Genomic DNA, 21,000 nt, shown 5'->3' on the forward strand with positions numbered 1-21,000 from the left:
ATGGGAAGCACTTCACAGCTTCTCTTAGGCTTTGGGGTCATTATTATGCAAAATTAAGAGGTATTTTTGGGTCAAAGTAAACTGTGAATAACTGAAACCGCAGATACCGAATCAGTGGATACGGGGGTTCTACTGTATTTTTATAAGTTAAATTATTATTTCAGTATAATAAAAGTTATGTATGTGCAGAAACAAAAGTTAACTCCTATACATTAGTGATATCCTAATGTTTACAAACTACTTAAGACTAGACACAGGATAATGAGTGGTACAATTTTAAGTATGCATTATTACAAAAAAGAGAGGTAGCAAAAATAGTACAACTTTCAGCATATATTATATTATTTTTTATTATTAACACATCGGCCGTTTCCTACCAAGGCAGGGTGGCCCATCGCTCTCTTGCCAGAGGCACACTTATACTACAGTTATAAAGCTGCAACACTAACACCCCTCCTTCAGAGTGCCGGCACTGTACTTCCCATCTCCAGGACTCAAGCCCAGCCTGACGGTTTTCTTGAATCCCTTCATAAATGTTACCTTGCTGACACTCCAACAGCACGTTAAGTGGTAAAAACCATTTGTCTCCATTTGTTCCTGTCTAACACACTCAAGCACGCTTGCTGGAAGTCCAAGCCCCTCACACACAAAGCCTCCTTTAACCCCTCCCTCCAACCTTTTCTAGGCTGACCCCTACCCCACCTTCCCTCCACTACACAATTGTATACTCTCAAAGTCATTCTATTTCATTCCATCCTCTCTAAATGTCTGAACCACCTCAATAACCTCTCCTCAGCCCTCTGGATAATAGTTTTGGTAATCCCACACCTTCTCCTAATCTCCAAACTACGGATTCTCTGCATTATATTCACACCACACATTGAACTCAGACATGACATCTCCACTGCCTCCAGCCTTCTCCTTGTTGCAAAATTCACCATCCATGCTTCACACCCATACAAGAGCGTTGGTATACCTATACTCTCATACATTTCCCTCTTTGCTTTCATGGATTAAGTTCTTAGTTTCCACAGACTCCTCAGTGCACCACTCACCTTTTTCCCCTCATTAATTCTACAAGTCACCTCATCCTTCATAGACCCATCTGCTGATACACCCATTCCCAAATATCTCTCCCACTTACTCTCTCCAACCTGATATCCAATCTTCCATTACCTAATTTTTTTTATCCTCATCACCTTACTCTTTCCCATATTCACTTTTAATTTTCTTCTTTTACATACCCTACCAAACTCATCCACCAACCTCTGGAACTTCTCTTCAGAATCTTCCAAAAGCACAGTGTCATCAGCAAAGAGCAACTGTGACAACTCCCACTTTGTGTTAGGTTCTTTATCTTTTAACCCCCACACCTCTTGCCAACACCCGAGCATTCACGTCTCTTACTACTCCATCTATAAATATATTGAACAACCACGGTGATATTACACATCCTTGTCTAAGGCCTACTTTTACTGGGATATAATCCCCTCTCACTTACATACTCTAACCTGAGCCTCACTATCCTTGTAAAAACTTTTCACCGCTTTCAATAACCTACCTCCTATTCCATACATTTGCAACATCTGAAACATTGCCCCCCTATCCACCCTATCATATGCCTTTTCCAAATCCATAAATGCCACAAAAACCTCTTTACCCTTATCTAAATACTGTTCACCCATGTGTTTCACTGCAAACACTTGGTCTACACACCCACTACCTTTCCTAAAGCCTCCTTGTTCATCTGCTATCCTGCTCTCTGTATTAATATACTTTAAAACGATTCATTGATCTCTTAAATTTATTAGGAATTCTTAAGCAGTTTTAAACTGGCTCTGCAATTTCAGGCAATGGAACAGAGAAACTGAGTGAATGATGATTAATGTGATTCTTCTTTTGGAGTCACCGTACCTCAGTGGGAGACAACCACTATGTTAACAAAAAAAAAAGACACATTACTCATTTTTTTTTCAACAAGTCGGCCGTCTCCCACCACGGCCGGGTGACCCAAAAAGAAAGAAAATCCCCAAAAAGAAAATACTTTCATCATCATTCAACACCTCACCTCACTCATACATAATCACTGTTTTTGCAGAGGCACCCAGATAAAACATTACTTATATATATATTATAAAATCAGTTTTAAAATATGCTTATTTAATTTTTTGAAATGTCATACCCAGACAACACCTTAACATTTAAAACAAAACCAAAAGAGAGAGATAATGTGTGAAAATATCAGAGATGAAATAATTCACAACTAACACAGTATTTGATGAAGAAATTATAGATGCCATTCTGATCCATCCCAGACCTTTACGGAATCATTACTGAGTCACTGTATTATGGTCCAGGATCATTACTTAATCACCTGCAACAATGGTCCAGGACCATTACTGAGTCATTTGTGGCAGTGGTCCAGGATCATTACACATTCACTTTTGGTAATGGTCCAGGATCAACACAGTCACTTTTGGTAATGGTTCAGGATCAACACACAGTCACCTTTGGTAATGGTCCAGGATCAACACAGTCACTTTTGGTAATGGTCCAGGATCAACACACAGTCACTTTTGGTAATGGTCCAGGATCAACACAGTCACCTTTGGTAATGGTCCAGGATCAACACAGTCACTTTTGATAATGGTCCAGGATCAACACACAGTCACTTTTGGTAATGGTCCAGGATCAACACACAGTCACCTTTGGTAATGGTCCAGGATCAACACACAGTCACTTTTGGTAATGGTCCAGGATCAACACACAGTCACCTTTGGTAATGATCCAGGATCAACACACAGTCACTTTTGGTAATGGTCCAGGATCAACACACAGTCACCTTTGGTAATGGTCCAGGATCAACACACAGTCACTTTTGGTAATGGTCCAGGATCAACACAGTCACCTTTGGTAATGGTCCAATGGTCCAGGATCAACACAGTCACTTTTGGTAATGGTCCAGGATCAACACACAGTCACCTTTGGTAATGGTCCAGGATCAACACACAGTCACCTTTGGTAATGGTCAAGGATCAACACACAGTCGCCTTTGGTAATGGTCCAGGATCAACACAGTCACTTTTGGTAATGGTCCAGGATCAACACAGTCACCTTTGGTAATGGTCCAGGATCAACACACAGTCACCTTTGGTAATGGTGCAGGATCAACACACAGTCACCTTTGGTAATGGTCCAGGATCAACACACAGTCACCTTTGGTAATGGTCCAGGATCAACACAGTCACTTTTGGTAATGGTCCAGGATCAACACACAGTCACCTTTGGTAATGGTCCAGGATCAACACACAGTCACTTTTGGTAATGGTCCAGGATCAACACAGTCACTTTTGGTAATGGTCCAGGATCAACACAAAGTCACCTTTGGTAATGGTCCAGGATCAACACACAGTCACCTTTGGTAATGGTCCAGGATCAACACAGTCACCTTTGGTAATGGTCCAGGATCAACACAGTCACTTTTGGTAATGGTCCAGGATCAACACAGTCACCTTTGGTAATGGTCCAGGATCAACACAGTCACCTTTGGTAATGGTGCAGGATCAACACACAATCACCTTTGGTAATGGTCCAGGATCAACACAGTCACTTTTGGTAATGGTCCAGGATCAACACAGTCACCTTTGGTAATGGTCCAGGATCAACACACAGTCACCTTTGGTAATGGTGCAGGATCAACACACAGTCACCTTTGGTAATGGTCCAGGATCAACACACAGTCACCTTTGGTAATGGTCCAGGATCAACACACAGTCACCTTTGGTAATGGTGCAGGATCAACACACAGTCACCTTTGGTAATGGTCCAGGATCAACACAGTCACTTTTGGTAATGGTCCAGGATCAACACAGTCACCTTTGGTAATGGTCCAGGATCAACACAGTCACTTTTGGTAATGGTCCAGGATCAACACAGTCACCTTTGGTAATGGTCCAGGATCAACACACAGTCACCTTTGGTAATGGTGCAGGATCAACACACAGTCACCTTTGGTAATGGTCCAGGATCAACACACAGTCACTTTTGGTAATGGTCCAGGATCAACACAGTCACCTTTGGTAATGGTCCAGGATCAACACAGTCACCTCTGGTAATGGTCCAGGATCAACACACAGTCACCTCTGGTAATGGTGCAGAATAGACCAAAATGCCTTTTAAAATTTCCTTTCAAAATTGTGGAAAAGTTATGAATTGTGGAGGTACAATTCACAACCAACGAAATACAGTGGTACCTCGAGTTACGAACTTAATTCGTTCCAAAAGGCTGTTCGAGTGCCGATACCAAACGAATTTGTTCCCATAAGGAATAATGTAAATTAGATTAGTCCTTTTCAGACCCTCCACAAATACACTTACAAAAGCACTTACAAAAATACACTTACATAATTGTTCGAGTTGGGAGCTGCTCGAAACTCAAGGTACCACTGTACTGGCAAACTACCACCAATATACTAACTGTACTTGTTGTCAGGAGGATGATGCGAGAGTGTAGGTAGGTATAAGACCGACTCGTCTCTCTTAAGGCATGAAGATAGCTCAACCAGCCCGGTATTGCTAAACAAACTCCTAACTGCAATCAAGAAAAAATGAATTAGGCATTTCAAATGCTAATTAGACCTTTCAAATACTAATTATGATTCACTTCAAATTAAATAATCTAGAATGCTAACTCACAAGGTAACTACAGGTGCACATCCCTTTATCTGAAACCTTTGGGGCCTGAATTGTTTTGAATTTCAGATTTCAAATTTCAGAATGGTTCTCAACGCCGCCATGTGGCGGCATGACCCAGCACGGAGATGACTGATGCTCCACACTCCACGAAAAAACTTTGGTTTTCGGAACTTTTCGAATTTCAGAATTTCGGATAAAGGGATGTGGACCTGTACCATATTTGCAAATACTAGTCACTTTCCATTAATAATGTCCTTCATCATCCCTTGTAAATAAATAATTCACAGTATAGAGTAAATTTAATAGAAATATATAGAACAGTTTCTACAAGTACAGGTAAGCACTTGAAGAAAATAAATAAGAATGTGAAATGGGACAGTGAAATTGCTGACATAATAAATAAATAAAAATATCTCCAAGTGGAAGTGGAAAAGAATTCTTCCTCCGTAAGCCATGTGTGTTGTAAGAAGCGACTAAAATGCCAGGAGCAAGGGGCTAATAACCCTTTCTCCTGTATAAATTAGTAAGTGTAAAAAGAAGAAAAACTTCTTAAAAGTGTTTTTTTTTTTTTTGTGTCACCCTGTCTCGGTGAGAGATGGTTTGTTGAAAAAAAAAAAATCCGAAAATAATTTTTTATTTCAAAAAGTACATATAGGAGGGCCCTGTTTATACAGCAGTCAGATGACCAAAAACTCCAACTGTGCGTCATCATATAACTGAGACCCCACATCAGGAAACACTTGTCCTGTTTCCTGACAAACCTAAACTAACCGTAAGGTGAAACATAGCCTTTTCCCACTTTCAAACGCATATAAACATGTTTACACAATCATATATTAAGTGAGCAATAGAGCTAGGCCTAAGAAATGCATATACGCACAGTACACACATTACTTGCCTTAAAATATTTTCGTCCTTGGCTTATAGCAAGTGGTGAATACTGTATTTATTGCAGAAAGTCGGAATAAATGAAGAACGGGTATGACAAAAAATGCTGCATTAGCGAAATGCTGTAAAGTGGGGCCCTCCTGTGCAGTAATTGTTGCAACATAAGCTAACATTTACTTTATACATTTTGGAAAGTGCTTAGCTATGCAAAGCATTTTTGGGTAGACCAAAACTAGAACTTAGAGTTACATTGCATTCTATAGCTGTATGGGTGAAGTTAGATTATCTGAATGCTAAGTTTAATACAATGGAACCTCAATATTTGTGTGTCCCTATATTTGTAAAACTCAATATTCACCCAACTTTTTCGAGAAAAATTTCACTCTATATTCGGATGTTGCCCTGATATTTGACTCAAACAAAATGGTCCATCTCGATGAAGTCCTACGAAAACAAAGCATCACACGCTAAGTTTCTCGTCAGTTTTCGTTCGTTAAGCATCGTTTGTACAAGGTCCGTAAAACTTTTCAGTATTTCATTGCTATTCTGTGGTGCTTTTTAAATATTTTCATTGAAAATAATTAATCATGGCCCCAAAAATTAGCAGTGATCCAAACAAACTTGAAAGGAAAACAGTGAGGAATAACAATTAAAGTTGTGTATCGTTCCAGTCACGGTATTGTGCCTTTTTGTTATTTATTTATGAAAAAAGAACTCATTGCGAAGTGGAAAAGTGGAACACGTGTTATACTTGGCCACTCAATATGGTATGGTGAAATCCACCATATTGTCCATATTGAAAAATAAAGAAGTAATAAAAGGGGCTGATGTGGTGAAAGGAGTGAAAATTCTTGCTGTAAAAAAGTCACAGATAACTGAAGAAATGGAAACAGTTTTGTTACCGTGGATTAACAAAAATCAATTGGCCAATGACAGTGTTTCTCAAACAATAATTTGTGAAAAAGCAAAGCAGTTATATAGTGATCTTAGGTAAGACACCCTGGGAAACAGTGTTGAAAGTGATGAATTTAAGGCAAGTAGGGGCTGGTTTGATAGGTTTAAAAAGAAAAGTGGGATTCATAGTGTAGTAAGGTATGGGGAGGCTGCCAGTGCTAACAGAGATAAAAAGAATTCTTCCCCTGTGAGCCATGTGTGTCGTAAGAGGCGACTATAATGCTAGGAGCAAGGGGCTAGTAACCCCTTCTCCTGCATAAATTACGAAATGTAAAAATAAAGACGTTGCTTTTCTTTTTGGGTCAGCCTGCTTTGGTGGGATACGGCTGGTTTATTTAAAAAAAAAAAATCAAGGGTTTACTGTATATTGACATAAACATTGAAAATAAAGGACTTATAAGCACCATTTTCCCCAGCTCATTTTGTCAATTGTTTTAGAAGTCTATTATAGAGAGGTGTGTATAATACAGACAGACCCCACTTTACAGTGTTTCGCTAATACAGCAGTTTTCAATTATAATCATTCTTCATTTATTTAGATTTTCTACAATAAATATATTCACCACTCATTACAAGCTAGGTACAAAAATATTTTAAGGTAAGTAATGTGTGTAAAACGAAAGCCTGTAATTGTTTTACATGATGGTAGGATTGCTGGTGTCCTTTTTTCTGTCTCATGAACATGCAAGATTTCAGGTACGTCTTGCTACTTCTACTTACACTTAGGTCACACTACACATACATGTACAAGCACATATATACACACCCCTCTGGGTTTTCTTCTATTTTCTTTCTAGTTCTTATTCTTGTTTATTTCCTCTTATCTCCATGGGGAAGTGGAACAGAATTCTTCCTCCGTAAGCCATGCGTGTTGTAAGAGGCAACTAAAATGCCAGGAGCAAGGGGCTAGTAACCTCTTCTCCTGTATATATTACTAAATGTAAAAGGAGAAACTTTCGTTTTTCCTTTTGGGCCGCCCCACCTCGGTGGGCCGCCCCGCCTCGGTGGGATACGGCCGGTGTGTTGAAAGAAAGAAGAAGTAATGTGTGTACTGTATATGCATTTTTTAGCCCTAGCTTTATTGCTCACTTAATATAAAATAGTTTAAACATGTTATCAGGCTTTAATATGTGTCTGAAAGTGGAAAAATTATATGTTTCACTTTACAGCAAATTTTGCTTTATGGTAGTAACCTGGAATCTAACCTGCTGTATAAGCGGGGCCCTACTGTATCAAGGATTTAGTGTAATAAGGTATAGCATCCTAGGTAGTAGGTTGGTAGACAGCAACCACCCAGGGAGATACTACTGTTCTGCCAAGTGAGTGTGAAACAAAAGCCTGTAGTTGTTTTACATGATGGTAGGATTGCTGGAGTCTTTTGTCTGTCTCATAAACATGCAAGATTTCAGGTACGTTTTGCTACTTCTACTTACACTTAGGTCACACTACACATACATGTACAAGCATATATATACACACCCCTCTGGGTATTCTTCTATTTTCTTTCTAATTCTTGTTCTTGTTTATTGCCTCTTATCTCCATGGGGAAGTGGAACAGAATTCTTCCTCCGTAAGCCATGCGTGTTGTAAGAGGCAATTAAAATGCCGGGAGCAAGGGGCTAGTAACCCCTTCTCCCGTATAAATTACTAAATTTAAGAGAGAAACTTTCGTTTTTCTTTTTGGGCCACCCCGCCTTGGTGGGATACGGCCGGTGTGTTGAAAGAAAGAAAGACACACCCCTCTGGATTTTCTGCTATTTTCTTTCTAGTTCTTGTTCTTGTTTATTTCCTCTTATCTCCATGGGGAAGTGGAACAGAATTCTTCCTCTGTAAGCCATGCGTGTCTTAAGAGGCAACTGAAATGCCGGGAGCAAGGGGCTAGTAACTCCTTCTCCTGTATATATTACTAAATTTGAAAGGAGAAGCTTTCATTTTTCCTTTTGAGCCACCCCGCCTCGGTGGGATATGGCCGGTGTGTTGAAAGAAAGAAAGAAAGTATAGCATGGCTTGGCAGGACATAAATAGCAACCAATTAAGGCAAAAAAAAATAATAATTATATTTTAAACTAGAAGTACCTTGGTCATTCTTTTCTTTATAAAAGTATTTAAGTTCCGTAGCAATGAACTTTGTGTCGTAGATGAGAGGAAACATCTCGTGCAAGTTGGACTTAAAAACTTCGTATGATGGAGGCAGGTTCTGATGGAACTGAAAGTCACATTTTGAAAAAATAGATCAGTATGTTGGGTCATAATACTGAATTTCATTTGTAAATAATTCAAATTCAAATTCTAGATTGCTACCTTTTATTTTGACAATAACTGAATGTTTCATGTTAGCAGCAAATTTCCTATGATATTCTCAAGCTATTGTCCAGAAAACATGAAAATTAATATCAACAAAAGCCTAAACTAATGAATTAGCGATGGTAAATGCGTTTCTTTCTCTTGAATCAACCTACTTTGGTAGGAAACATCTGATTTTTTTTTCAACACACTGGCTGTCTCCTAGTGAGGCAGGGTGACCCAAAAAAGAAGAAACCCTTTCACCATCACTCACTCCATCACTGTCTTGCCAGAGGGGCACCAATGCTACATTTCAAAATTGCTAACATCCCCACCTGTCCTTCAGAGAACAGGAGGTGCGGGAAAACCTCTGATGCGGTTATGAAAATAGGAAAATGCATAAAGTATCTTCTAGGAGTACCTAATGCAAAGACTGAGTCTCATACCTGCTTGTATATCAACATAAGATCCAGGAGGCAATTGTGGAGAACAAGAGGCTTATGATGATCTGCTAAACAGCGGAAAATGGTGGTAAATCCCAGCATGTTGGTCACAATGGAGTCTATAAACTCTGTGCCTTCAGGGTCTTTTGCCTCAAGTCTTTCACGTTCACAGGACGACACTTTTTGAACTAGGACCTGTAGATAAAATTGAATTCAACTTTACATTGCTCAACATGATGACGGAGTAACATGATAACTTTAGATTCTTCAACCCATAGAAAAAAAATTCAACTATTGCGTAGATTCTTCAACTTTTTTTTTTTTCAATGAACCGGCTGCATCCCACCGAGGCAGGGTGACCTAAAAGGAAAAACAAAAGTTTCTCCTTTTAAATTTAGTAATGTATACAGAAGAAGGGGTTACTAGCCCCTTGCTCCCAGTATATTTTAGTCACCTCTTATGATACGCATATTCTTCAGCTTATAGGCAAAAAATTTAAATTATGTTTACATTAACCATAAAAGGTATCCTTTTATGGTCTTATTTGGATTAATCAAATCACAGAACAGATGGGGTCTGAACTCATGGCAACTGAGTCCTAAAACATACCTGCCATGGGTTCAGCCCATCTGGAGAGTTTATCTGGAGAGAGTTCCGGGGGTCAACGCCCCCGCGGCCCGGTCTGTGACCAGGCCTCCTTAGGTCAGTGTCCCAGGATGCGACCCACACCAGTCGACTAACACCCAGGTACCCATTTTACTGATGGGGAACATAGACAACAGGTGGAAAGAAACACGTCCAATGTTTCTACTCTGGCTGGGAATCGAACCCAGGCCCTCACCGTGTGAAGCGAGAGCGTTAACCACCAGGCCACCAGAGCCCATGGCAAGTGAGTTTGGATTAATCTGTTGCTGATCTTTTAAAGGTCCCAAGGGGTCACTGCTCCTGCAGTCTGACTGGTCAGTTGGTCAGATATTTTCTCCTCGTGACAGGAAGTCTAATACAGGCTCCCAGTTCTGAGATTTCTTTTTCTCCTCTTTACAGTCCAGCTTCAGGCAAAGCACCTAGTGACTGCTTGATCAGTCAAGTTATTGCTGCTTGCAGCACAAAGGCTCTTAAAACTAGCACAATTCATCTTATCAGATATTTTTCTGCTACTTCTACCTTTGTCCCAAGATTCTGATAGTGTTCTCTAGAGAACAAAAAGTCACAATACCACGACCGGAACAAAACACAAATAACCCGCACCAAGCATAATGAAACTTATAATGATGTTTTGGTCCCATTTTGACCATTAACTAGTTAACTTTGACCATTTACTAGTTAACTTTGACCATTACCTAGTTAACTTCAACCATTTAGTGGTTAACTTTGACCATTTACTAGTTAACTTCAGCCATTTACTGGTTAACTTCGACCATTTACTAGTTAACTTCGACCATTTACTAGTTAAATTTGACCATTTTCTAGTTAACTTTGACATTAACTAGTTAACTTTGACCATTTACTAGTTAACTTGGACAATTAACTAGTTAATGATCCAGATCAGACTGAAACATCATCAAAAGTTTCTGCTATGTGCGGGTTATTTGTGTATTCTCTAACTCCAGTTACTGTACATCTACATTTCCTTGGATTATTTTGTATATTCAATCATCTCTCTCTCATTCATCTAATTTTTCAATCAACTGCCCTATTCCAGATTGAACATTCTGACCATTTTCAGGTAGGTGAGGCAGTTTAAACTGTAATCAAGGAATTTATATTGAGAGCAAGCAAAAAAAATTCTCAATATATTTTCAAGCTCAGATATTTTACCCGTCTCTAAAGAGGAAGTAAGACCATTTCCCGCAGAAAATAATGGCCAATTAAGAAGCATTCTTATACTGCATTTCATAACTTTCTACCCAATATATGCCCAATATAGGACAAGAAATGTACTTCACTAGTAATACAACAAAAATACTCTATATGTAAATCTACCGGGAAAAAAATAGTACTAACATTTTTGATGTTCAGAGAGGAATCGCTTACTAATTTTTCCCTTAAAATGTAGATCTGAGTAAATTTGATTAGAAATTATGAAAAAATAAAATATTCTTCTTTCAGCAAACTGGCTCTATCCCACCTAGGCAGGGTGGCTCAAAAATAAAAACAAAAGTTTCTCTTTTTAACGTAATAATGTATACAGGAGAAGGGATTACTAGTCCTTTGCTCCTGTCATTTTAGTCGCCTCTTACGACACGCATGACTTACAGAGGAAGAATTCTGTTCCACTTCCTCATGGAGAAAAAAACAGAATGTGCTCATTTAACTCGCCGGCCTTCTCCCACCAAGGTAGGGTAACCCGAAAAAGAAGAAGCACTTACACCATCACTCACAACAAAAAATATCAGTTCTGTTTATATCCATATTGCTGACCATGGCTCACAAATCTACGCAGCCATTACACCCCAACTGGTCTGCCACTTCCTTAAGAAATTTGTTCAATTAGGAAGATAAACTGCTTACTTGCAATCATATTTACCTTAATACTCACCTGTCCATTGTCTAGAGCAGCCCAGAGGTCTGTAAACCTGTTGCGTATGCTGGTCACTAGTAGCACCTGGGAGGTAACATCATGGCTGATGGAGGGAGTAGTTGTGTCTCCATCACTGGCAGCTGCTGCCCACTCCCCTATGGTACTCAACTGGTCCTGTATCTATAAAACTCACTAAGTGAGCAAAAATGCTAAAGATATCTGACATTTTTTGTTTGCAAGGATTTTCAGGAATCTTAATTTTGTCAATAAGCTTAAAATTTAATACTGGCCATCAATCAGAGGTAGAGGGACTCAAAACAGAGGAAACACATTCATCATCAATCATTCAATTGCTATCTTGCCAGAACATGTTGATATCACATTTCAGTTTTATAACCACTGTCGGCTTCTGTTTCGTATCATGGCCGCTAGGCCTAATGATGCCGCCTGGCATGGGCGTAGTTCTACCTACAGCTCACTCCACCAGACACTGCATCTGGTTCATTCTCGCTCCAGACAACCTAGCAACAGAATGATGCTCTTACAAGACTCTCTTGTCAGGCCATTGGCCTGGCAGGGCTAGCATCTAACACACTGCTCTGTACTTTTGTACAAATAAACCCTAAGGATCGCCTCCATAGAACTATCATTACTGCACTGGATGCTGATATTTTGAGATGGCCCTCAAAACTTCAACATCTCCACCCCTCTTTTTGGTGCTGGCATTGTACTTCCAACCTCCAGGACTCAAATCCAGCTAACTGGTTTCCTTGAATCCCTTCATAAATTTAACATTCACCTAGCAAAGAAATCAGTCTGCATCTTTTGCCCCCTGATAATAATTTTATTTACAAACTTTCTAAATTATCTTCAGTCATGTAACAATATCATCTATAAAGATGCAAAGCCCAACCTGATAATGGTCCACAGTACAATAAGTTCCATTTACCGCTTCCTCTCTAAAGAGTAGGTTAATAGTAATTTTTTTCTCAAACAGTATTGTGCCTTTCATTTTTCATTACTAATGAAGCCACTGCGAGGCCTGGTCATGGACCAGGTCGTGAGGGCATTGACCCCTGGAGCATCCTCCAGGTATACTCCAGGTAAGTCTATTTTCTGTTGATGGTTCTGGGCCAGGGGATCAACAACCCAGGCCCCCTTTCAAACCAAGTCTTCTAAACTGGAAAGGTAATATTACAGAAATAGCAAGTATTAAGAACTGCAACAATAAGAATATACAGTGGACCCCCGGTTAACGATATTTTTTCATTCCAGAAGTATGTTCAGGTGCCAGTACTGACCAAATTTGTGCCCATAAAGAATATTGTGAAGTAGATTAGTCCATTTCAGACCCCCAAACATACACGTACAAACGCACTTACATAAATACACTTACATAATTGGTCACATTGGGAGGTGATCATTAAGCAGGGGTCCACTGTACTGAATCAAAGTAAAAGTATGACAGATTTACTCATCTTAAATGCGCATGACACAGAAAGAAAAGACAAACAATCGTGACACAGTAAAATATTTTACCAGACTTCTGCTATACAATCATTACTGAACCACAGCACCTCCCTGGATGGATGCTGTCTACCAGTCTACTACCTTCAGTGTTGAGCTTATACATAACTAACCATAAACACCTGCCAATTCGTAAAATATTATTGTTTCAACCATTAATTGTAATACTGGTTATATTTTGTGCAACTTCAAGATAATTATTCTTATAAGCCTTCACCTTGACTACCTTGCATTATTATTAAGATTAAATATTTATTAAAAAGTTAACCACTCTTTTTTTTTTTTTTTTCAACAAGTCGGCCGTCTCCCACCGAGGCAGGGTGACCCAAAAAAGAAAGAAAATCCCCAAAAAGAAAATACTTTCATCATCATTCAACACCTTCACCACACTCGCACATTATCACTGTTTTTGCAGAGGTGCTCAGAATACAACAGTCTAGAAGCATACACATATAAAGATACACAACATATCCCTCCAAACTGCCAATATCCCAAACCCCTCCTTTAACTCTTTGAGGGTCGACAGGCCCTCTCCGAAACTCGTTCTCAGGGTCGGCCAAATTTAAAAAAAAAAAAAAATTATTTTCTCTTATGAAAAGATAGAGAATCTTTTCCCGATCATAAAGACACCAAAAGTTTGAAATTTGATAGAAAACTTACGGAATTATGCTCTCGCAAAGTTAGCGGTCTCGGCGATGTTTACGCATCGGCGATTTTGCCCACTTTGAGCCCCATTTTCGGCCAATTTCGCTGTACTAGTCGACAAAAAACATGAATATTTCGCTAGAACTCCATTTTTTCTATCGAATGGATGCAAGAAACCACTCATTTATGAAATTCAACTATCCAGTACAGTGGTCAGAATTTAGCAATTTTGCCAATTTCACACAAATTTCAAAAGATGCCAATTTCGGAATAGGGTCCAGAATAAACAAGAAAGACATTCCTGGCACTAAAATGACATTTCCTCTAGTCATTAGTCATGTCTCAAGTCCCCTCTTATATTCTTTTGCTTTCCACTTTGAATTTTTATTTTCACAAAAAATATAAGATTTACTGTTATGCAGACTACTGCATTAGTGTAAAAAATGGTATAAATATTATTGGTGCACTTGTGAAAGAATATTAGACTCACCAGTTGACGTGTATTGCACGCTTGGCACGATTTGTTTACTTTTGAAGTTTGGTAAAAATCGAACATTTCTGCTACTTTGAGCTCAATTTCAAGGCACCTTTCTTTGTAAAACCAGTCAAAATCATCTCAATTTCTGTAATATGTCTTCCATTCTATAAAATGAGACCAAGAAAACTAGAATACAACAATAAATACCATACGAAAATACACTGCAAAGTCGCTGATTTATTAAAAAAAAATGGTCAAAGTTTTTTTTTTCTCATTATGCACTGTGTGCTGCAGGATTTTTTTTAGACTGTGCACACTGACCACATAGACCCATTCTTTCATATGAAGGCCTACCAGCTTTCTCCCACTAGATTTGAGGCCGCTAGAATTTATGAGTACTAGTACGTCAAAAACCCCTACGCGTAAAACGTACTAGTACGACGAAAACCCTCAAAGGGTTAAAGTGCAGGCATTGTACTTCCCATTTCCAGGACTCAAGTCCGACTATATGAAAATAACCACTCTTATCTTGTCTAAATTTAAGTTATTATGTACCAGGATTCTTCTGCCCAAAATGCTCTGGCATGAAAGTGACTTTCTCTGTACTTAACAAATCAAAATTGTACCTACACATTGTAACCTTTGCAAAGAAATAAAATCTTTATCTTCACCATTTAACCCGTAAACGGTCCAAACGTGTATATATGTTTTTTCAACATTTGAAAGTATGTAAAAAAAGTAGATCTTCTTTTTGTTTTTTTACATTTGAAAATGTGTAAAAAAAACTTTGATCTACTTTTTTTCTGTTATATTTGAAAATATGTAAAAAAAACGTAGATCTACTTTTGTAGCGCTACGCATCTGAACGTAGATCTGCTTGGACCGTTTACGGGTTAAACAAGAACCAAAAAACAAAGGTCAATACGACTTCCAGTATCAGTTAGTTACATAAAAACATATACCAGGAACTAATAAAATATTCAGTTTTCTTGTATTTATTGTAAACTCCTAAATTTAAAATTACACTCACCTAAGTGACTATATGTACAAAATTACACAAATAGTTATTGCCTTATTAATCTTAAGTTAATCTTTTGCCCGAAATGGTCTGCATATAAAGTGGCTTTGGGCATGTATACCCAAATGTCTGAAGTAAACTTCTTATTCTTATCAAGTCTGACCTAATTGTGACCTCAATCGTGAATCATTTTGAGGGTGTAAACAATTAGGTTATTGCTACCTATTGCTCCGAAGTAGCAATTAAATACCTAGGAAATGCTGGAGGGAGAGGGTAAAGAAGGTTTTGTATGAGAGGGGCTTGGACTTCCAGCAGGCGTGAGTGAGCGTGTTAGATATGAGCGAGTGGAGACAAATGGCATTTATGGCTCGATGTGCTGTTGGAGTGTGACCAAAGTAACACTTATGAATGGATTCAGAAAAACTGGTTAGCTGGACTTGAGTCCTGGAGGTGGGAAGTACAATCTCTGCACTCTGAAGGAGGGGTGTTGATGTGATGCAGTTTTTTTTTTAACAGTAGTGCAGGTGCATCTCTAGCAAGACAGTAATGGAGCGAATGATGATGAAAGTGTTTCTTCTTTTCGAGTCACCCTGCCTTGGTGGGAATCGGCCAATGTGTTGATAAAAAAATTATACCATACCAGGCATTAAGGCTAATCCTGACTAATGTCCCACAAAAAAATCGTAATACCAGGGAAGGTGCACAACTGAGAGGTGAAGTAAACAACTGAACTTAAGAATTTGTTTGGGATGGAGATAGAGTCCTGGCTCCTGGCCTCCTCCTTTTAGCTTCACTGAAAGCATTATTGTTTTCCATCATCTTGAGCCATCCCATACAACCTCTTAAAATTTTGTATTACAATAAGTTTGCCATCACCATTTCCACATGCCATTCACAGCACTTCCCTACTTCCCTGAAGCTTACGAAGTACTACTTCCTAATATCCCTTTGACTCACCCCTGTAGAGAATACGATGACAAGGGGTACTATGCGATGTTAAAGTAAACGTAAACAGGATCTCGTGTAACAGTAACAGAAAAGATATACACCAATAAGATAAACGTTTTGTTAGACATGGATGAATTAAAAGCATAATACAGAGTGCACTCCAAAAATCCTGTGGCAGGTCTTCAATACCTGAAGTGAGAAATGGTATGGTGATACCAACAAGATGTGAAAAAAGACACTTTACAGTTCTGGATACTTACTAAAGGAAGCATTTCATCCTGAACTGTACATAAGTCTTTTTCCACACAACACCTGAAGTGTATGAGAGTTGACTGATACAACAAAAGAGTTTCATGATCCAACTGATGAAGGCAAATTTTGCAAAACATTCCCATTCTCCGATCCTCAATTTATGTAATGACAAAACACTTACCTCATAAGGAATTCTAAAGACTTTATTTCCTTTCACAATAGATGATAATTCACCTCGAAGTTCTTCAGCTTCATCAGAGTTCATACAAGGCACTCCATAATACAACCACTGCGGGGACAAAATTATTGTATCAACTGACAACTGCACTTTAATGGTATACAATACCGACAAGATGAGGAATCAAACATGTGCAACATCTGGGTATCTTCATTTGTAGATGTCTACAAATAAAGATACCCAGATGATGCCCACGTGTCTAATTCTCACACTGACAATTAGCCCACAAATTAGAAAAGAAAACCAGACAATGTACTGCTCCATTTAGAACCATTTACACATCACAGCCAAGAGTGAAAAAATGGAAAAAAAAAAAATTACTACCTTGTTACAAAATTCCAACTTTCTTCTAGCTTTGCAGTCATGACACTAAAAGTTCAGGACAACCCAAAAATTAAAAAGTTTTTCTTTTTCTTGTCACTTCTGTGGATTATTTGCATTTAAAGACAGCTTTAACTTAATTCTAGAGGGACTTCTTCTTCTTTCAACAAACCAGCTGTATCCCACTGAGGAAGGGCGGCCCAAAAGAAAAAGCCAAAGTTTCTCCTTTAAAATGTAGTAATATATCCAGGAGAAGGGGGTTACTAGCCCCTTGCTCCCGGCATTTTAGTCGCCTCTGACAACATGCATGGCTTACGGAGGAGGAATTCTGTTCCACTTCCCCATGGAGATAAAAGGAAAAAACAAGAAGAACTAGTAAGAAAATAGAAGAAAACTCAGAGGGGTGTGTATATATATGCTTGTACATGCATGTGTGGTGTGACCTAAGTCTAAATAGAAGTAGCAAGATGTACCTGAAATCTTGCGTGTTTATGAGACAGATAAAAGACACCAGCAATCCTATCATCATGTAAAACAATTACAGGCTTTTGCTTTACACTCAACTGGCAGGATGGTAGTACCTCCCTGGGCAGTTGCTGTCTACCAGCCTATTACCTAGATAAGAACAAATATTAAGAAAACAGAAGAAAACTCAGATCGATGTGCATACAACTACACATTCATGAATGTGTAGTGGACCACATTAAGCTGAGTTTCTTAACAATAGCTTTGAAGTGGTGGGCAGCCAGGGAACCTCTTGAATCTTCAGGCAGAGAGTCCCCTGTCTGCCAACTAGTTCAGAACTACAGAGAGTCCCCTGTCTGCCAACTACTTCAGAACTACTGTTAAAAAATGCCTCCTTACCTTAATGTAATCCTCACAACAATTTATTAAGTCAAACAAATCCTGAAACCCTGTCTAAAGGACCCCAATGGAAATGAGTCTCTGACTTGTTTGGGTAATCCCAGGTTCTCTACACATATGCTACTATGTATGATAATAATCTATGTAACTATGTAACTTGCATCTAATATTATCCCTGTTCTTGTTAATACCAGTCATATTACAAAAGACTGTAACTTACCACAAATGTAAAAAAAAATTACAGAACATTCTTACAAAAAATCAAGAACCTTGAGAATGACCACTGTACTCTACCTCATTGAAGCTAAAATTGCATTTGAGCCAAAAAATTACTTAGAAGAATAAAAAGAATCTGTTAAATGCAAAATTTATTAAACAGAAAAGAATAAAGACAGAAGGTCTAAGCATGTTGAGTATTAGGTCCATGAAAGACAAAATTAAATAAAAAAAATTCATATGCAAAAATACCATAATTACTAATGCAAAGACTAAATACCTTATTGAAGTCAAACTTATATTTTTGTAGAAACTCTAGACTCGAGGACTGGCACATAAATGTGGGATCAAACGATACACATGAGTGGGGTCGCAGGTAGAAGTTATAACTGGTCACGGTGTATGCGTTGACATCCGGAACACCCTGAAAAATATTATAAAATAAATAAAAAGTGATAGTGTGAATGATGGTGAAAGCGTTCTTTTTTTTTGGGGGGGGCCACTGTGCGTCAGTGGGAGGTGGCCAGCACGTTGAAAAAAAAAGAGTTTTAACCCTTAAACTGTCCAAACGTAGATCTACGTTCACATGCGTAGCACTCCGAACATAGATCCACGTTTTTTTTACATGCTGTCAAATGGAGAAAATAAAGGGCGAAGCACCTTTATGAGAATATGTACTTGTTATCATTTTTGTTCATACAGAAATTACAGATAGGAAGTACAAATAAGTAGTACATAAAAGCAATAAAAATAAGTACAAATAGAAAGCACAAATAGTCAGTACAAATAGGAAGCACATCTGTCTCGTGCTCAGCAGACGGAGGATCAAGCCTCCACCACATCTTGCACTGAATGACCCACATGGGTTGAGCACTTAACACGAAAATAATAATAATCATACATCAATGGTTTTGTGAGTGGATATGTGTAATTTCCATTTTGAGTTTGTGGGGAGAGAGGGATGAAGGGCTCCAGCTCTTGGTTCTGGCTCTTAACTTTCAACTAACTTGGATGAGCCTCATCCAGGGCCAACTGCAGAAATTTTACAGAGGAGGTGTTCAGGGGTAGCAATCTGGTTGGATAACAGGGCTACAAGAATTATCTTAAAGAATCATTATTATTATTATTATTATTATTATTATTATTATTATTATTATTATTACTGCATTATTATTATATTATTACATATTATTATTATTATTGCACTATTCTACTATTATTATTATTATTATTACTGCATTATTATTATTTTATTTTTATTATCACACTGGCCGATTCCCACCAAGGCAGGGTGGCCCGAAAAAGAAAAACTTTTACCATCATTCACTCCATCACTGTCTTGCCAGAAGGGTGCTTTACACTACAGTTTTTAAACTGCAACATTAACACCCCCTCCTTCAGAGTGCAGGCACTGTACTTCCCATCTCCAGGACTCAAGTCCGGCCTGCCGGTTTCCCTGAACCCCTTCATAAATGTTACTTTGCTCACACTCCAACAGCACATCAAGTATTAAAAACCATTTGTCTCCATTCACTCCTATCAAACACGCTCACGCATGCCTGCTGGAAGTCCAAGCCCCTCGCACACAAAACCTCCTTTACCCCCTCCCTCCAACCTTTCCTAGGCCGACCCCTACCCCGCCTTCCTTCCACTACAGACTGATACACTCTTGAAGTCACTCTGTTTCGCTCCATTCTCTCTACATGTCCGAACCACCTCAGCAACCCTTCCTCAGTCCTCTGGACAACAGTTTTGGTAATCCTGCACCTCCTCCTAACTTCCAAACTACGAATTCTCTGCATTATATTCACACCACACATTGCCCTCAGACATGACATCTCCACTGCCTCCAGCCTTCTCCTCGCTGCAACATTCATCACCCATGCTTCACACCCATATAAGAGCGTTGGTAAAACTATACAGTGGACCCCCGCATAACGATCACCTCCGAATGCGACCAATTATGTAAGTGTATTTATGTAAGTGCGTTTGTACGTGTATGTTTGGGGGTCTGAAATGGACTACTCTACTTCACAATATTCCTTATGGGAATAAATTCGGTCAGTACTGGCACCTGAACATACTTATGGAGTGAAAAAATATCGTTAACCGGGGGTCCACTGTACTCTCATACATTCCCCTCTTTGCCTCCAAGGACAAAGTTCTTTGTCTCCACAGACTCCTAAGTGCACCACTCACTCTTTTTCCCTCATCAATTCTATGATTCACCTCATCTTTCATAGACCCATCCGCTGACACGTCCACTCCCAAATATCTGAATACATTCACCTCCTCCATACTCTCTCCCTCCAATCTGATATTCAATCTTTCATCACCTAATCTTTTTGTTATCCTCATAACCTTACTCTTTCCTGTATTCACCTTTAATTTTCTTCTTTTGCACACCCTACCAAATTCATCCACCAATCTCTGCAACTTCTCTTCAGAATCTCCCAAGAGCACAGTGTCATCAGCAAAGAGCAGCTGTGACAACTCCCACTTTGTGTGTGATTCTTTATCTTTTAACTCCACGCCTCTTGTCAAGACCCTCGCATTTACTTCTCTTACAACCCCATCTATAAATATATTAAACAACCACGGTGACATCACACATCCTTGTCTAAGGCCTACTTTTACTGGGAAATAATTTCCCTCTTTCCTACATACTCTAACTTGAGCCTCACTATCCTCGTAAAAACTCTTCACTGC

General features: G+C 38.9%; 1 protein-coding gene across 2 annotated transcripts in view; it reads right to left on the bottom strand.

Moving 5' to 3' along the window:
* The window catches only part of LOC128697221 (pre-piRNA 3'-exonuclease trimmer), a 62,330-nt gene that overhangs the window by 19,172 nt on the left and 22,158 nt on the right, over positions 1-21,000 (bottom strand). The window contains exons 4-9 of one of the 2 annotated variants that reach the window (XM_053788784.1): positions 18,572-18,715; positions 16,834-16,941; positions 11,803-11,964; positions 9,267-9,458; positions 8,614-8,743; positions 4,478-4,591 (exon numbers count right to left, since the gene is read on the bottom strand). In XM_053788784.1, coding sequence (XP_053644759.1) covers positions 4,478-4,591; positions 8,614-8,743; positions 9,267-9,458; positions 11,803-11,964; positions 16,834-16,941; positions 18,572-18,715 — 850 coding nt within the window. The remainder of the gene's footprint in view (positions 1-4,477; positions 4,592-8,613; positions 8,744-9,266; positions 9,459-11,802; positions 11,965-16,833; positions 16,942-18,571; positions 18,716-21,000) is intronic. The other variant, XM_070104145.1, reaches the window with a different exon arrangement.

Source organism: Cherax quadricarinatus, chromosome 89 (assembly GCF_038502225.1).
Source record: "Cherax quadricarinatus isolate ZL_2023a chromosome 89, ASM3850222v1, whole genome shotgun sequence".
Taxonomy (NCBI): Eukaryota; Metazoa; Arthropoda; class Malacostraca; order Decapoda; family Parastacidae; genus Cherax; species Cherax quadricarinatus.